General features: G+C 46.7%; 1 protein-coding gene across 1 annotated transcript in view; it reads right to left on the minus strand.

The window, feature by feature from the left end:
* LOC138488252 (uncharacterized) overlaps positions 1 to 17375 on the minus strand; it is a 2582589-nt gene that overhangs the window by 2126753 nt on the left and 438461 nt on the right. Inside the window, exon 4 of the mRNA XM_069615092.1 lies at positions 5578 to 5692. Within this exon, the coding sequence (XP_069471193.1) occupies positions 5578 to 5692 (115 nt within the window). The remainder of the gene's footprint in view (positions 1 to 5577; positions 5693 to 17375) is intronic.

The raw sequence follows: 17375 nt of genomic DNA on the forward strand, positions 1-17375 counted from the left end.
ACACATAATTTCATTAAAAATGGCATCACATTCTCTAAAGAAACCAATGCATTTGGGTAACCCAGGTGTTGGGTCAGAAAGGGATCCTGCTTAAATAGGTAGCATCAAGTCGATGTACTAGCGCACTCTTCAAATTCACACCCATCTCAAACGAAGAAGTATCAAAAATGAGATCTAGTCTCAAACCTTCAAGATGCCAGGGTGACATCTGCTCAGCTTTACTAATCAAAGACTGTGCGTCTGAACTGACACTGTTTATCACAAGACTAATAAACACTTCCTTTGAGAGTAGCACTGTCCCAACCAATCTTAAAGATGCGTGGGTCCTACTTCTACTAAAACAAAAAGACGCTAGACCCTAATATACCTACAAACTACCAACCTATAACCACAGTGCCTTTGCTCCTCAAAATCTTGGATAGGGCAGCATACCTACAGTTTCAGAACCACCTCCAAGCGAACAATCTCCTCGGCCTATGCCAATCTGGCTTCCGCCCAAGACATGGGACTGAAACGGCTTTACTTGACCTAAAAATACAAATGGATGAGATGAAAGAAAGGGAAATTAGCCCTCCTCCTGTTGCTTGATCTCTCTGCAGCGTTCGACCTAGTTAATCATAATATACTTTGTAATAATCTGGCGTCAGCGGCCTACTTCGCACCAAAAGCTATTCATTGGTTACAGTCCTTCCTTTCGGATAGGACATTGAGAGTCTTCTCAACCAGCTCTTCAGCTGTTCTAGCCCCAGAAACATGTGGGGTATCGCAAGGTTCTCGAGTCTCACCCACTCTACAATATATTTACCAAACCACTATTCGACGATTTTTGTGTCTATGCAGATGACATGCAAATCCTCATACCCATATCAGGCTCCTACGACATTGACTCCGAAGCACTCAACAAAATCTATCAGCCCACACAGGCTTGAATGGCCCAACATGGATTATGCTTAAACGACGAAAAAACAGAACTGCTGCCCATCAGTTCACAACACCATCTCAACAAACTTTGTGACTTCAAGTCCTTCAATATAGATGGTAACACTATCAAGGTGTCAAAAGGAAGTAAAAACCCTGGTTTCTACCTTAACTCAACCTTCACTCTAACTAGACAAGTCAACGCTATAGCGTCGGCTGCAGCCTACACACTGAAGCTCATTACTGCCTGCAGGCTCTTCTTGTCTTCCAACAGCTGTTTCACGCTAGTTAAAGCCCTCATTCTGGCCAGACTAGACTACTGCAAGGATCTCTATGATGGCACCAAGAATTACAAAATCAAAAAATTGCAGGTGATCCAAAACGCCTTGAGAGCAGTGCTTAACATTCCTAAAAAGATTCACATATCCATGATTAGAAGATACACCCATTGGCTACCCGTCCAAGAGTGAATACTCTCCAAAACACTAACTACGACCTGCAAATGCCTACACAAGTCAGCCCCAAAAAACCTGGCAGACAGATTCACCACTAACCCATCGAAAAGGCCCACACGCTCAGCATACACACACTTACTCTCCACCCCCCCACCACCCCGATTCAAGCTTCAGAAAGCCGGAGGCAGCAGCTTCCCAGTGGTAGCTGCCAAACACTGAACTCAATACCAGCCACATTAAGGTCAGAAGCCCCTTTGTGGACTTTCCATAAACATTTGAAAACCTGGCTCTTCATTCAAGAACTACAAAAATAACACACCATCAGAAACCTGCACCTTGTTAGGCAGAATCCTGTGCAGTTCCCTTAGGGAACACTGCAAAAAGATTAAGACTACAGGAGTAATCAGTAAACCCAATTGGTAGCAGTCTACACCACCCAGATTTACGTGGTAGCTGTGGCTGAGCAGTCAGACTTCTCTCAAGAAGAGTAGGGCAGTATATAGAGTATACACAATAGGGCTAAAAACACAGTAGAGCAAACAAACACTGACCAGAGCTTTGTATAAAAAGTATATAACTATTTATTTAAAACACACTTTAGGCAATATACTAGCACTCTAAATCAAAAGCAAGTTAAAACACAGTCAGGTAAAGTATACACACCTCCCTTGATAACCATTAGACAAGTCAGATTTAAAACACTACGATTTGTTAAAAAGATGTGAGCGCGTAACCTGATGGCACTCTAATAGTTCAGTTAAAGGGAGAGAAAAAGGCAGAGCATAGAAATAAAACAGGTCGCAACACTTTTAGGAGTTCTCAACAAGGGAATAAAGGCAGTATATACTGTAGAGCCAAAGTTCATAGGCGAGGCCCACTTTAAATGGAGCAAAGCGAAATGTGCCCAGGATCACACGGTTTAAAATGCACTAAAAGTCTTTGCAGAATGTTCAAAAAGAGGTTGGGGCGATTCAAGAAGGGAAAGTTAGAAGCTGGGGCCAACCCAGTTGGAAAGCCAAGGATTTAAGGGTCACCTTGGGCAAACCGAAGAAAGGGAGGCCAGGCAGGACACAGTACCTTAAAGAGAGAGGAAGCTCCAGCGGTGGCAGTTGTTCCTGGCAGTGGTTGCAGTTCATTGTTTCGACCAGGGGAAGAGAAGATCTCGTCGAGGAGGAAATGTGGAGTCGTTGCACTACACAGGGATGAAACCAGCCGCCGAGTTTCGTCGGGGAAAGGTGTGTTCCTTTTATTCGCGGTCAAAGTGGTGAAGCTTGGCTATCCGGCCGCCGGGGTGCTTGGCACGGGCGATTCGACCAAGAGATGTCTTTGGAAGGTGATGGGGGTGAACTGGTTGGTCCCACCAGCTCAGAGGAAGAAGACTCGTCCAGCAGAAGATCTTCTCTTGTCGTCGGGAAAGTGGTGAGGTTGTTTCAGCAGGGCTTCACCGGTTGTGTCGTCGTTGCAGATGGCTCAGCTTCTTCCCTCTTCGGATTCTTAGGTCCTGTGGCGACTTCTCAAGTTCCAGTCCCAAAGGCCCTGCTTTTATGCAGAAAAACCCCCATTCAACAGCCTAGCTGTCACTCAAACATGCTAAGTGGTGAGCCGGGCGGCTTACCACTGGCCCAATCAGAACAGAGTGCGACTTGAGTTGCTAAGGCAACACAGTCCAGGGTGCCAATTCTCCTCCCCACCCATCCCGTGGAACCCAGACAGAGTGGCACCATTTGGAGGGCTTCTGTGGAGAAGCCTGCCAAAAAGTGGAACAAAGGGCTCGACCTTGGTCAGAGTTACAGAGACGGACACGAACACCATTTTAGAAAAGAGGTCTGGCAAAAAGACCCAACCGTTGGTTTAATATTAAATAAATAAACCAGCAGTATCTTTAACATTGCACCAAAAAGTGGTGCGTTTAAAATCAATGGGAAAATCCCATAGAGAATATTCCGGTGGAATATTTCGCGTGGTAACCACTGCCACCAGCCAGAAACCCGACAAGGTGGGACTGGACAGTGCCCCCTTGAAAAGAGACCCAGGGGCAATATAATTGACCCCTTCAAGTACTTCCACAATATAATGGTTTGTGCTGGTTCTGTTCACAATTTAGGACTAGTAAAGTCAATGGTGACTTTACATGCCCTGGGAGACAGTAGTCAGTCCCAGGGTATGGAGTCTATGTTTGGGGGTCACTATGACACCCCTGTGTTACTGCACTAAGGGTGCTGTGTAACACATACGCAAAACAGATGATACCCTATGGAGAAAAAAAACCATAGCCCATAAGCACATACAAAGTCAAAGACATACCTCAAATCATGCCTAAGAGTGGGAGGAAAAGAGTCTCACTCTTAGCAGGAGAAAAAAACAAACCCAAAAATCCAGCAAAGCTGCTGGGGGACTCACTAGGTTTGGGAAATTAGCCTTATAAGAGAATTCTCGCTAACACACCTCCTATCAATCTGCACTTGCTTTCCATCACCATTAACTTTGTAACTTAGGGTGAAGATTTTTCGACACTCTACCTTGTCTGCCTAATCTTGAAATGCCTGTACATCCCATGATCAGGAATTCCTAAGGAACCTGTATCTGCTATGCTTCTCTTTACTTGTAACTCCTATGCTTTTATGTACAAGAACAGCGCCTAGATGCCTCTGGGTTAGGAGCGCTATAAACATTTTAAAATAAATAAATAACTGCAACCCCATATGGCCATTTTAGCCAAGCCTTTTCAAAGGCACTGCCACGGGTGCTTCTGCTAGTAGTGCAGCACAGCGCTTGTAACCTTAACCCACTGAACTATGCGATTTACTAAACTATATCACAGGACATCCATATCTGCGAGAGAAGATGGTATTCAAAAGGTCCACATGAAAATACAGTATACTAGCAGAAGCACCCGTTCTCCGAACAGGTTCAGTAGACAGACATAATAACACTGCTCCTGTAGGTGGCTGTTCCGATTCGCTTATCGCTTGATGTGGTTTGCACCCTGAAGTAAACTGCACTGAGAATGGGAGTGTTTGACTGGCTGACATACCCTGGAGCAGACGCTGGGGGAGGCAAGAGTTGGTGTGTTGCTACATGCTGGGACCTTCGGTGCTCTCTGCCCACCTGTCGCCTCAGCCTGGTATGGTGCAGCTTGTTGCGGTGCAGATATCTTGGAAACCGTGTATTCTAAGACCTGGACCTCGAGTTTTGTTATTTGTGTCGCGACTGGTCCTTCGACAACCACACTGATGTTTCGCTGATTTCAGGCAACTGTCTCATGTGTGAAGGTGCTGAAATCCTGAGAAAGGGGTAGGGTGTCCAAATGTCATGTAGCTAGTAATGTCTGGAGGGTCCTTATATGTAACTAAGAAACATTTGGTGCAGATTGGTGAAACAGTGTGACTCTCTAGCCAGAACACAATCCACTAGACCCACTAGACTCGAGTACACCAACCAACTCACAGTGCCACGAATCACCAGGGCCAAGGCAGGAGGTCTAGGATTCCCCTATCTGGCACATAAACTCTGGAACACGTTACCCACAGCCCTCAGAGCGGAAACCTCTCTTCAGGCCTTCCGAAAAAATCTAAAAACTACACTCTTCAAATAGCTGCTAGCTCACTGTATATACTTGCGCACTACTATGATATCTGCACCTATGCGCTACAAGCAACAATGCCATCTCATGCTGTATGTATTTACGTGACTACTGTAACTAAGATATGAATATCCACTGTAACCAGCGCCACAATGCCCACGGGTTGCTGTGCGCTTAACAAATGTGAATAAATAACATTTTTAAAAAATTGTATAAGGAACAACGCTCTGCCAAGCCACAAACACATTTTGACTTGTGCTCAAATCTGGGGAACAGGGTGGGGTGTCCAAATGTCATGTAGCCAGTAATGCCTGGAGAATCTTAACAGGTCGCTATGCAAAATGTGGTGCAGATTGGTGAAACCGTGTGGAATTGTATAAGGAGCAATGCTTCGCCACAAATAAATGTTGACTTTCGATGGAATCCTGGGAAAGTGGTTGGGTGTCCAAATGTCACGTAGGCAGTATGTCAGGAGTGTCCTAACAGGCAACGATGCTGAATTTGGTGTAGATTGGTGAAACGGTGTGGAATTGTATAAGGAACAATGCTTTGCCACAAATCCCGCCACAATAAAACACATTTTCACTTGTATACATATAGATGAGGGAGAATGTACTGTACCTGATCTTAAATGTAAGCAGAGGTTTTCTGCAGCTTTTGAACACCTTTCCTGGAGCATATTCGTTGTAGCTTGCTCCAGCCTATAACGGTCTGTCACAGTCATGTGTTCTGGAGACTAGAAGCCAAAAGAAAAGAGGTTACCAAAAGGTATTGGAACAAAAAGGATATGCTGAAATATCGGAATCTCTTGCTACGATGTTGCAGCCCCAGAAGGGCTGGACTTGGCTCTGGCAGCACCCTTCTGCAAAGGGTGGCCAGTGTCAGCATAGGAGCATTTCACTTAAATGGGGTGGCGAGAGTCTCTGACTTGGGAGGGATTAAACCTCCCACTTTGAGGAGGTTGCAGGCAGGAGGCAACACTCTGCCTTGATGTCTAATTGATAAGCCATATGCTCTGATAAGAAGGAGCGCTACCAAGATCCTGTCAGATTTCTCGCCTGGCAGAGCAGACTATTTACATTTAAACATTCATTAACGTTGGAGCAGCAGCAAACATATAGTGGCAAAGGGCAAAAACTGCCCCAGGCAAAATCAATAAACCTATGATGACGAACTTCAAAACTGTCAACCAGTCACCCCCAGGCCCAAAATAGTATTAGGGCTGGATCCACCACCGTGCCAGCTCAGGGGAGCTCTTCAAGGCTCCTTCATGCTGGCATGGCAGCGGGCCCAGCACAGGAAGCTTTTTGTCTCAAGGACCATGGCCGACCCAGGAAACTCCCAGCTCTGTTCCCAAGCCCAGCTTAATAAAACTTGGCATGGACTGAATGCAAAAACAGTCAGCATCACAAACTGTTCAAAAGATGTCCAAATTGCTGTATAAGTACTGTGATGTACAGAAATATTTTGTTAGGGTGAGTATTGTGACCAATGAAAAGAGCAGAGTCCAATTTCCATTACTCACAAAGGATTTCTTGCTGTATCACAGAGATGTTTCAAATTAAAAATGGTGGGCATCCTTAATGCCAGCCTTGACGATAAGGGCCAAGGCTTCACCCTTTTCCGCCTCCAAGGAGGAGGGGGGGGGGGGGGCAGAGTATTTGGTTTTGGGCAGAAGCGCCCTATTTAAATGAAATGCTCACCACTCCAGCACAGGAATGAGGACTTTTCCCCTTTAATAGGGAGCATCCACCATGTCAGCTCAGCAAAGCCTTTTAAACTGCCCAGTGCTGGTGTGACAGTGGTGCCCTTTTCAAATGAACCCCCCCCCCACTCCCATGCTGGAGCAGTGAGCTTTTCATTTGAATAGTGTCACTGCCACACCAGCTCGGGGAAGCCTTTGCAAGGCTGCCCTGTGTTGGCGTGGCAGCTGCGCCCCACTAAAGTGAAAAGCACCTTGCGCCCGTGCTGGAACACCCAGAGCCAGCATGAGAGCGAGGCACATTTCATTTAAATAGGGCACCTACAGCACGCCAGCTCAGGAGAGCGTTTGAAACATTCCCATGAGCAGGCATGGCAGCAGCGCCCTTTGAAAGGCTGCTCCGCAATGCTGGCCCGCTGCGGTGCCCAACTTAAGTGAAAAGCTCCTCCCACGAGAAGGGAGCTTTTCACTTAAATTGGGTGCTGCTGATGCCCAGCATGGTGCAGCCTTTAATTTTACATGGGGTGCCACAGCCTCTACGGTGTCAGTACAAAGGAGCTTTTTAAAGGCTCCTCCATGCTGCGTGGCAGAGGCTATGGCGCCCTATGTACAATATATAACTTTGGTGCCCTGGGCGACCGCCCAGGTCACCCAAGCCTTCGGCTGGCCCTGAAGAAAAGACTCCCAAAGAGTACCACAAACAACCAAGTAGACAGCAATAAATAACTCTATAATCACCTCAATCACAATGCCTTTGGCAACTTCAGTAGGACTTAAGTGAAACACAGCAAAACACAAGACAATTGAACGGTTGGGCACCAGGCCAGAAAGGCAGTACCAAAACCCAGATTAACAAAAAAATGTAAATAAAGAATAAAGCAAGGCAGGGAACAATTCCAGTTTAGCGACTTAAAAGAAATGGAATACAAACATAAATAACAAATCAAAAAACATAAAAAAGATGGACAATACATTATATATAAAATATAGAGATGTATTTCTTGGATTGTGGGTCACAACAAATGTTTCTTTGCTTTTGTCACACCAACCCCCTACATCCCAGAAAATATTTAACATTTACTTAGTTGACTACAAAAATGTCTGCTGTCATATAGCATACAGATCAGGGAATCAAGTATTATTAACCAATAATGCTATCAAGGGTTTTGGTGAATGGTCGCTAATGAAGCACAACACAAAAGTCTGAGTCGTTTGTAAATGCCACTAGAACAGAGTTGACAACATTAGACTGATGGCTTCCAATTGGTTGTAATCTGTAATTCACAGGAATGACGTCATTCCATTTATATATATATATATATATATATATATATATATATATATATATATATTTTATTTTTTTCAAAACAAAGCTTTTCAAAAGAAAGGCAGCTTATGGAATGCACTCCAGTGAGCAGCTGTAGGGGGCGAATGTCCCTGCAGAAATTAAGAGGAAAGAATACACTACTGTGATTCCTGGCAACACAGTATTTCTTTACTCATAAATGCGCCAGGAAAAGGAAACATCCTGGCTAAAAAACGGCACGTTTCGCGGTATGCAAACCGCTTGATCACGTAGGTTACAAACACAGATGATGGACTGCAATTTAAACCATAGCAACTCTCTGATACTCAGTAGAGAGTGTCTACCTGCTAATTGCCGCTTTTTTCATGTTCTACCAGGCGGCCATCTTATAACACTTTAATGGTATATAATCCACATGAGTTGGTGCACATAATTGACATTTTCACGCAAGACATGAAAGACAGTACGGAGATATTTTGAACCACTGTGGCAAAACCAATATAATAGAGGTGATGCTGTCGCCATTATAAATAAAACATCTTGCAGAAGAAACACTCGCCTTTTTCATGCTAAATATATGTATGTCATTGCATAAAATGCAAAGGCTCGTGTACTGCAATTGACTGCTAGATAGAAACGAAAAAGCAGCCTTGGCGCTATGTTAATGAGCTTTAATGCTTGTACCCAGCTGGAGCAACATGATGCTGTCCTGCGTGTATTATGTCTTGTAATTGGATGTATGTCTCTACATGATATACAACAAGAGATGGCATTGTTTGCTCAAGAAGCATCTTAGTAAGGGCAAGTATCAAACAATGGCATGGGCCCTCATTACGACCCAGGCGGTAAGTATTCAACATTACCGGCATGGCGGAATTAACATTTACGCCCTGTCCGATGCCGTAAAGTCCGGCATATTCCGACCCATCACGCACGAGCATTACGCCATGCCGGTAATGTAAACTACGCCATGCCGTAAAAGACCCCAAAACGGCCCCTACCGGCATTGTACGCCGCGCAAGGTGCACTAGCGCCATCCATCACAGCGGTGACCGTAATTAGCGGTCACCGTAATTAGCGGTCACGGTAAATAAGCGGAACCGGAAGTAGCGTCATCGCACAGGAACGGGAAAGAGCACGGCGGCCATCTTTAAAAACACAATCCATTGCCATCCTCCCCAACCAGTCCACATCCGACCCTGAGACCTGTCAAAACCCATTACCCACCCATTTTCCCACTACAAAATGCCAAAAGTTGTCAAAAAAGCCTGCGATCAGCAGCGGCAGGACCGCTTCACTCGGGAGGAACTCACTATGCTGGCGGAGACCCTCCAGGAGAATGCGGCGGTGGTCTTCTCCACACAAATGACCAGGCCGGCAATTGCCAAGAAGGCCATATGGGCCCTGGTGGCACAGCGGGTCAGTGCGGTGGGAACCATACCCCGCAACGCACAGCAGTGTCGAAAGCGGTGGGACGACCTGAGGCTCCGCGTCAGGAGCATCCTCTCCGCAAACCGCAACCTGGGCCTGGCAACCGGGGGAGGATCGGATTCCCCAATTAAACTCCAGCCATGGGAGGAAATCTGTGCCTCCACAACCGGCATGGAGAGCATAGAAGGGGGAGGAGGGATGGAGAGAGGAGCACCGACATCAGGCGATGCAGGTAGGTGCCTCAAATCAAGCCATGCAATAGTCACTGAAGTCCATTCATGTGTAGCACAATGTTGCCCTACAGTGTCAATGCAACACATCAGCAGGAGACTGCCCACAGCCACATCCGACCTCCACCCTGTACACATGTACTATGCACACCCTAACTGCAGGCACCCACATACCTCCATGCTAAAGCCACACAAAAAGGAGACAACCTGCATGCCCTGCCTCAAATGTGCTGCATCTAGTAACCAAAATGATGTCAGTCATCGCGATTCCAATGTCCGCAGACCCATCAATAACACTCTCCCTCTTTTGCTCCATCACATGCTCAAATTCCAACCCTGAGGATGAGGACACCCCTGCCACAACACCAGCCAAGAGGGCCAAGACCACTGTGTCAACACCCTCCACCTCAGCTGTAGTGACCAAGACACCGCAGCAGCCAAAATCCGTTGCCAGTACACAGGACGGGCCACTGACAGGCACCCCAGCAGGCAGCATGGCAGCAGCAGCACCACACATCCCCACAATGTTTGCCACAGAAGACACAGGTTCTGCAGGAAGCAGTACCATAGGCGAAACTGCTGCCATTGCAGCATGCTCTGAAAGTGACACAGAGGAGCCCGATGTCGGACCCCCCACTGACCACCATCATTCCCCCTGTCTGTCCCAGAGCAGCCCCCATGAGGATCCCACACAGGGGCATTCAGAAGATGAGGACTGGCCATCCACCCCATGCCCTGTCAAAAATCAGCAGGAGGGGAGCAGCCCCTTCGTAACACCATCTGCAATAGGCATGGGCCAGCAGAGCCAACATTCCCTGGAGGAGATAATCACGCGCCAGCAACAACTCTCCTCGCTTATGAATGAGCATGCTGTAGAATGTGGGGGGGGCAAGGGCAGCTATGGAACAATGTACAGAGACCCTGAGGGCTGAAATGGAGCGGAGCACTGAGACCCTGAGGGCTGAAATGGAGCGGAGCACTGAGACCCTGAGGGCTAAAATGGAGCGGGGCACAGAGACCCTGAGGGCTAAAATGGAGCGGGGCACAGAGACCCTGAGGGCTGAAATGCAGTCCTCCTCAAAGGACATGTGTGCGGAACTTGCCGCCGTGCGGTGCGTGCTCTCAGAGCTAGCCAACTCCATTCGGGACATGTGTGCACATGAGCAGGCAGGGACCTCCTCCGCTGCCAGTACCACCCAAAGCAGCCCCATCCGCCAATCGGGGAGGAACCTGCGCAGCACCGGCAGGGGTGCCCCGGGGGCCGGGAGAGGGGGCTTGCAATAGCGGCTGCCCACCGTTATCATGCAACATTAGCCACTTAGTCACAGGGTGTGTTTTGGGGAGTCCAGGGGGGAGGAGGGTGGGGGGAGTGGGTGTGTTGGGGTGTTCAGGGGGGAGGGGGGAGTGGGTGTGTTGGGGTGTTCAGGGAGGAGGGGGGAGAGGGGAATGGGTGTGTCACAACAATTCACATTTAAAATACACATTTTCCTTTTGCACAAATCAAATGTGTGGACATTGTTCATTGCGTATGTGTGCTTTATTGGTGTACAGTCCACAGTGTGCAGGTCCCCGACACACACAGTGCCCCAAGTGCCGTCTCCATGTCATACATACCAGCCGTGTGTGCTAGAAGCATTGGTTGATGATATCTTGACGCATTTCACGCCCCGCCTGTGCATCACCTCCTCCATGAGGTGCGGCCCCATCTGCACCCTCCTCATCGTCAGGTGGTTGCAGTTCTGCGTCAGGGGGCAGGGGCACATTTCGTCTGACGCACATATTGTGTAGCATGACACATGCCATGACGATCTTTGCCACCTTCTCATGGCGGTACAGGAGTGCCCCACCAGACCTGCTGAGGCAGCGAAACCGTGCCTTCAATAGGCCGAATGACCTGCTCAATGACCACACGGGTACGTGTATGTGCACGGTTGAAGTCCTCCTCGTGCTGGTTCTGTGGGTTCCGGACTGGTGTAAGGAGCCACCTCTTCAGGGGATAGCCTGCATCACCTGTATGTGGGCGAGAATGTATGTGTCAGTCATGACGTCTAATTCGAAACATGATGTGCCACCATGGCTTGCATCCAACTGTTACTTTGGACCACTTCTAAATGCACTAATTGATTCACACTATGCGACCGGTATATGCTCATGGCTCTCATGGCCTGTTTTGCATGCCATCAACCAATGTATGCAGGGGGGTCAAGTGCCTTGTGAGTGCCCATCCACTGTGTTCGTTCATGCCGTTTGTTTTGGTGGCCTGGCACGTGTCCTGTGATGTCAATGCTCACATCATTGCAACATTGCTGTCGGCTTCATCATGACCCCAGTGAGCAATACTGATGTTTATAGGGACATTTTGGGGGCCCTGCTGTCTGTGTGATGGTGTGTTGATGTTTCTGTCCGTCATGTGCCTCCTTCGTGCGCAGTTATGGGGGACAGACCTTTCGGTTGATGGTGTTTGGTGACGTGCATGTAGGTGCATTTCGTTGTAGTCAATGTGGTCTGAATTGGTACAATGCACTTGCAGATGGTTGTGTCATGGTTGGGACACAACCTCATTCACATGGTAGGGCTGCATACATCAGGCATTGGGTTTACTGGTGTTGGGTGAAGTTTGTTTGCTTTAGGGTATGATCTGGCTCCATTGTCTCTGCTACTCATAGCCAGGTGGAGTGTGCATCACCCCCCCCCCCTTTCAGCCAGGTGGAGTATGCATCACCCCCCCCCCTTTCAGCCAGGTGGAGTATGCATCATCCCCCCCCTTTCAGCCAGGTGGAGTATGCATCATCCCCCCCCTTTCAGCCAGGTGGAGTATGCATTGGTACATCGTTCACCTACCCACTTCACATTTCCATGGTCATGACATTAGACTCACCGAGTAGCCAGGATCTTGGGCCTGCATGTCACTCCATGTAGCGTGGTATTGTGGATTTCCTCAGGACCATTGAATCATGGGTTGCTCCGGGGAATCGGGCACAACAATGTGTGATGATCCTGTTGGAGTCACAGACCATTTGCACGTTGATTGAGTGAAATAGTTTACGGTTGCGGTACGGTACCTCCATGGCATGTGGAACCACCAATTCCACATGGGTGCAGTCGATGGCACCAATGCAACCAGGTATGCCGGCTAGTGCATGAAAACCCACTTTGGTGTTTGCAATCTCCTGGGCAGTCCGTGGTAATGAGATGTGGTCGTCTGTGTGCTTGAGGAGGGCATCGAGCACTTGGATCAGTGTACGTGAAAATAAAGGTTGTGAAATGCCATGCAAGTGCCCCACTGTGTGCTGGTAGGTGCCTGTGGCCAGGAAGTGGAGAGACACTACCTTCAGTAGGGGTGGGATGGCGGTTGGTGTTTCTATCATGCTGACGATGTCGTTGTGTGTCATGTCTACGATGGTGGTGATGGTGTCCCGGTCCAAACGGTACAGAGTGTGGATCTGCTCAGCAGTGAGGTTGAATGGACTGGCTCTGATGCGTGGGATTGGGGGCTGCCTGCGTGGTGGCACTGGCTGTGCTGGTGGGGCTTGCTGGCCCTGCCTTGCCCTCCTTCTCCTCCTGCGTCTCCTCTGTGCTGCCTGTTGTTGTTGTTGTAGCACTTGCATTGCTATCAGGTCCTCCAGCCCCAACATTGCTAGTCCTATTGGTATCATTGTGGAGTGTGACTGGGTGTGGGAAGGGGTGGGGTGTGCTCTTTTTGTACTTCCTGAGTCTGTATTGCCTCCACCTGTGCCGATTCTGTGCACCTGTGGCAGCTGGGTTCACTTTACATGGCCATTTATGGTTGGTTCACGATGGCGTAATTAGCACCATGGCGGTAAGTTACTTAACAGGCTTTGTGATGGCGTTAGGTGCATGTCCGCTTGGGTCGTGATCCGCTTAGCTTTGCGCCATGCCGGTATTTACGGCGTGGCAGGTCGCGTGCGGGCGACCTTGGTGCAGTTAGCGGGAGCGTTATGATCGGACCTAGCGGAAAACGATGCCGGTAATCATTTACCGGCATCGTTTTTCACTTACCGCCAGGGTCGTAATGAGGCCCATGGTAATATTACCTATTTTTTAGACTGTGCAAATTCGCAAAAATAAGAATATGTAAACATGTGCAAAATACATTATAGTAGCAATGATTTGCATAGTAGCAAGAATAAAGTGCATAGTGCTCTCCGTCCAAGCATGCAACTCAAACACAAATGTAAAGCTCCTCAATCCAATATATATGTGTGGCCACTAGTGCCCCCATTGTATTAAGTTAGAGAATATGCCTTTTTAATTTATTTTTCTCAGAGCCTTGAGTGCATGCATGGGCCAACTGGCACCCAATTGATCACAGAGAGGACTCATGAAACTGGGTACAAGGGTATTTTTAAATGAAGATGACCTACAGAATGTAATATTCACTTTAGCCGCAAATATATTGCCAAGATGGTCATCCAACTTCAGAACGTGCCAATGTTTCTGTATTGCCTGGCGAATATTCTGGGCACCATTACCGTAGGTCAAGATGAGCCGTGTATCTGCATTGTTAACAATCTTGGCTTGTACAGTATTGGAAACCAATAATAAAGAACAATACATATTTCTTGCTTTCAGAAAAGCTCTCAAGTACTTTTATGGGATAACCTTGATTTTGAAACCTCTGAGCCATCAAGGCACATTCGCTGTCAAAGGTATTAATATTCGAACATTTTCTACGAACTCGAATAAATTCCCTGTAGGGGATGCTCCACTTTAGGGCTGTGGGATAGCTGCTCTTCGCATGTAGTGAAATATTTGAGCTAGTAGGCTTCCTATTTAAACTGGTAGTAAGTTCGCCTTGTTCTACAGTGACTCAGTAAATTGTAAATTTAGCTAATTAATATTTAGTACGTTAACGAAATCAAGCCATTCCTGTTCTGTGCCATCCCAAATTACAAACAAATCGTCAATGTAGCATAGCCCCAGTGCTATTTTATCTGTATGCTTGTTATTTCTGGGATGCCAGACAACAAACTTCTCCCACCAGCCCATTGTCAAATTCGCATATGAGGGAGCGAACGTAGTGCACATAGCAGTGCCATGGAGCTGAATGAAGAACTCTTTGTTGAAAAGAAAACAGTTGTTAGGCAGAGTTTAATCATCTCTAGTATCATGAGACCATGTTGGAGGTAGTTCATGGACCTGGTATACAAAAAGTGCTCACATGCTTTAAGGCCATCAGAGTGTCTAATTGATGTATGAAGGGAGACCACATCCAATGTCGTTAGTAAGTAATATGATTCCCATGGTATACCTTCTATCCTACTCAAGAAATCTTTAGTATCTCTTAAGTATGAAGGCAGAGTTGTCACGAAAGTAACCAATGTCTCATCAACAAAACGTGAGACATTTTCCAACAATGCCCCACATAGTGTGACTATTGGTCTGCTTGGGGGTTTAGTCAAGCTCTTATGGACTTTGGGCAAAAAATAAATTGTTGGAATGATAGGGAATTTGGGTTGTAAAAATGTACAGATGTCTTCATCTAACAAGTCTCTCTCCTTCCAAGTTTGTAAAAGTTCACATAATAGAACACTCATGGCCGGTGAAGGATCGTCCTGTAGTTTGGCATGGCAGTTTTTGTCCATTAATTGTCTGTGGGCCTCCTTGATGTAGTCAAGTCGATTCATAATGACTATGTTAGTCCCCTTGTCTGACGGTTTGATGATATAATCCGTCATTGCACCTAGTTGTTTCACTGGGCGTTGTTGTAACGTGGTTAGGTTTTTTCTCAATGGAGCCTAACTTTTTCCAAATATTTTTAAGATCATTAATAACCAGGTCTTGAAAAGCCTCTACATGGCCTCCCGGATTAAAAATAAGGTTAAATTGGGATTTAACCTTTAGTTCTGTTTTCCCTGGCCAACTGGTGTCAGAATTCATTGGTTCAAATTCTCGATCCATAGTATTGGCACAGTCTACATTTTCAAGTTCCAAGTCTTCAAGATTATGTAAGGTGAGGATGTCCTGGATCGAGACATCAGTATGTCCTAGGTGACAGACTTTGGGCTTGGATTTAGGCGGGTACATGGCAAAGAATTTTTTTTGTCTGATTTTGCGCATTTATTTGTCAAAATCAATGCGGGTTTCAGCATAGTTCTAAACAGTTGTCGGACAGAAGTTCAAACCCAGTAGTAAAACCTGTTCTTCTACTGGGGTAAGCATGTGTGTAGAGAGGGTAATAATGGACATGTCTGATAATCCAGAGGTGGTTGGATTAATTTCTTTGTTCCAGAGCGTGTTAAGCGCACCGGTTTGTCCACATTTACTGTTGATGCAGCGCCTTCCCCTCCTTGCTTTTTTCTTCCTCCTTGGCCCGATGCTTTGCCTCGTCCTCTGCCTCTTGTTTTTTTGCCATCGTTTAATCTGCATTCCATGCCCAGCAGCCTCATTACTTCTAAAAAATGTAATTTTCTGAAGGGTTGTTCACTCTCACTTTCTGTTGTGTGGACATCCGAGGACGATTATTCTGTGGAACTCGCATTTGTGGAAGTAGCAGGTTGAATAGGGAGTTTTTTGTCTTAAAGTATCAAAGCGTTTTGCAAAAGTCAGTACTCTCCCTTGTTCGTAATCATTTTTGTCATGAATTAATTTTCTCTGCTTGCGCAGTTTGATGTCTTCCTCAAACCTTTTGTATTCCTTTTCCATGTTTATACGTATGTTTTTACACTCTTCACTTGCTTCTAAGTTCTGCAACTGTTCCTCAACTTCCTGTATTTTATCCAGTATTTTGTGTCCATCCATTCTGGCATATTTACTCAAAATATTCAGAAAGTTGACAGCGCAAGTGTTGCTAGACTCTCCCCATTCTTGTAACATGGCAGGGTCTTGTTCTTCGAACGAGGGTGTGGTGAGGATATGTAGACCTCTAGGGATGCGACCCACATCAATATAGTTTTGAAGAGAGCATTCCTCCCACCATTTACTGATCTCTCATTTTTGTAGCTTCTCCAGATGTCTTAAGAGTTTGACTTCATTATTGGGCTGTGCCTCTAATGATTGTTCCTTAGGTGTATCTTTATTGGAAATAGGTTGCTTCTCACAAAAGAGTGATGCAGCTTGTGCTTTTTGCAAGTTTTCCTTTTCCTGTTGTGAAGTCATAATTGATTCGCGCTGTGTTGGCTGAAAGGTGTTTACCCCTTAAACATGAACTAATGTTCGCTCTCATGCAGTACAGCCTGCAACAATGTGAATGGGCTGTATTTTCTTTAACGGGCTGCCTCAAAACCACACGAAGCCCATATAGAGAAAGACAGAAAGGAGTTGCACGTTTACAGACCTGCCGCCGCCAATATGTGCTCCACGTGTCCTCCGATGCGCTGAACTCTCTATCCGCAAAGCGGCAGGTAGCTGTGCCGCGCACCCTCTCTGAATCTTCATGGTGCTTAGTTGCTGCGGGCAGTCCGGAGCGCAAAACCAACTCCAATGCTGGATCAAATGGACGCTGTGATACGCTTCTGTAAAGTGAGTGGGTGCAAATTCCAGCGCCGTTGAACCTCCGGCGCGAAAATATTTTCAAAACAAAGCTTTTCAAAAGAAAGGCAGCTTGTGGAATGCACTCCAGTGAGCAGCTGTATAGGGGGCAAATGTCCCTGCAGCAATTAAGAGGAAAGAAAACACCACTGTGATTCCTGGCAACACAGTATTTCTTTATTCATATAAATGCGTCAGGAAAAGGAAAAATCCTGGCTAAAAAAACGACGCGTTTCGCGGTATGCAAACCGCTTGATCA

This window comes from Ambystoma mexicanum, chromosome 9, assembly GCF_040938575.1.
Source record: "Ambystoma mexicanum isolate Mex_15411 chromosome 9, UKY_AmexF1_1, whole genome shotgun sequence".
Taxonomy (NCBI): domain Eukaryota; kingdom Metazoa; phylum Chordata; class Amphibia; order Caudata; family Ambystomatidae; genus Ambystoma; species Ambystoma mexicanum.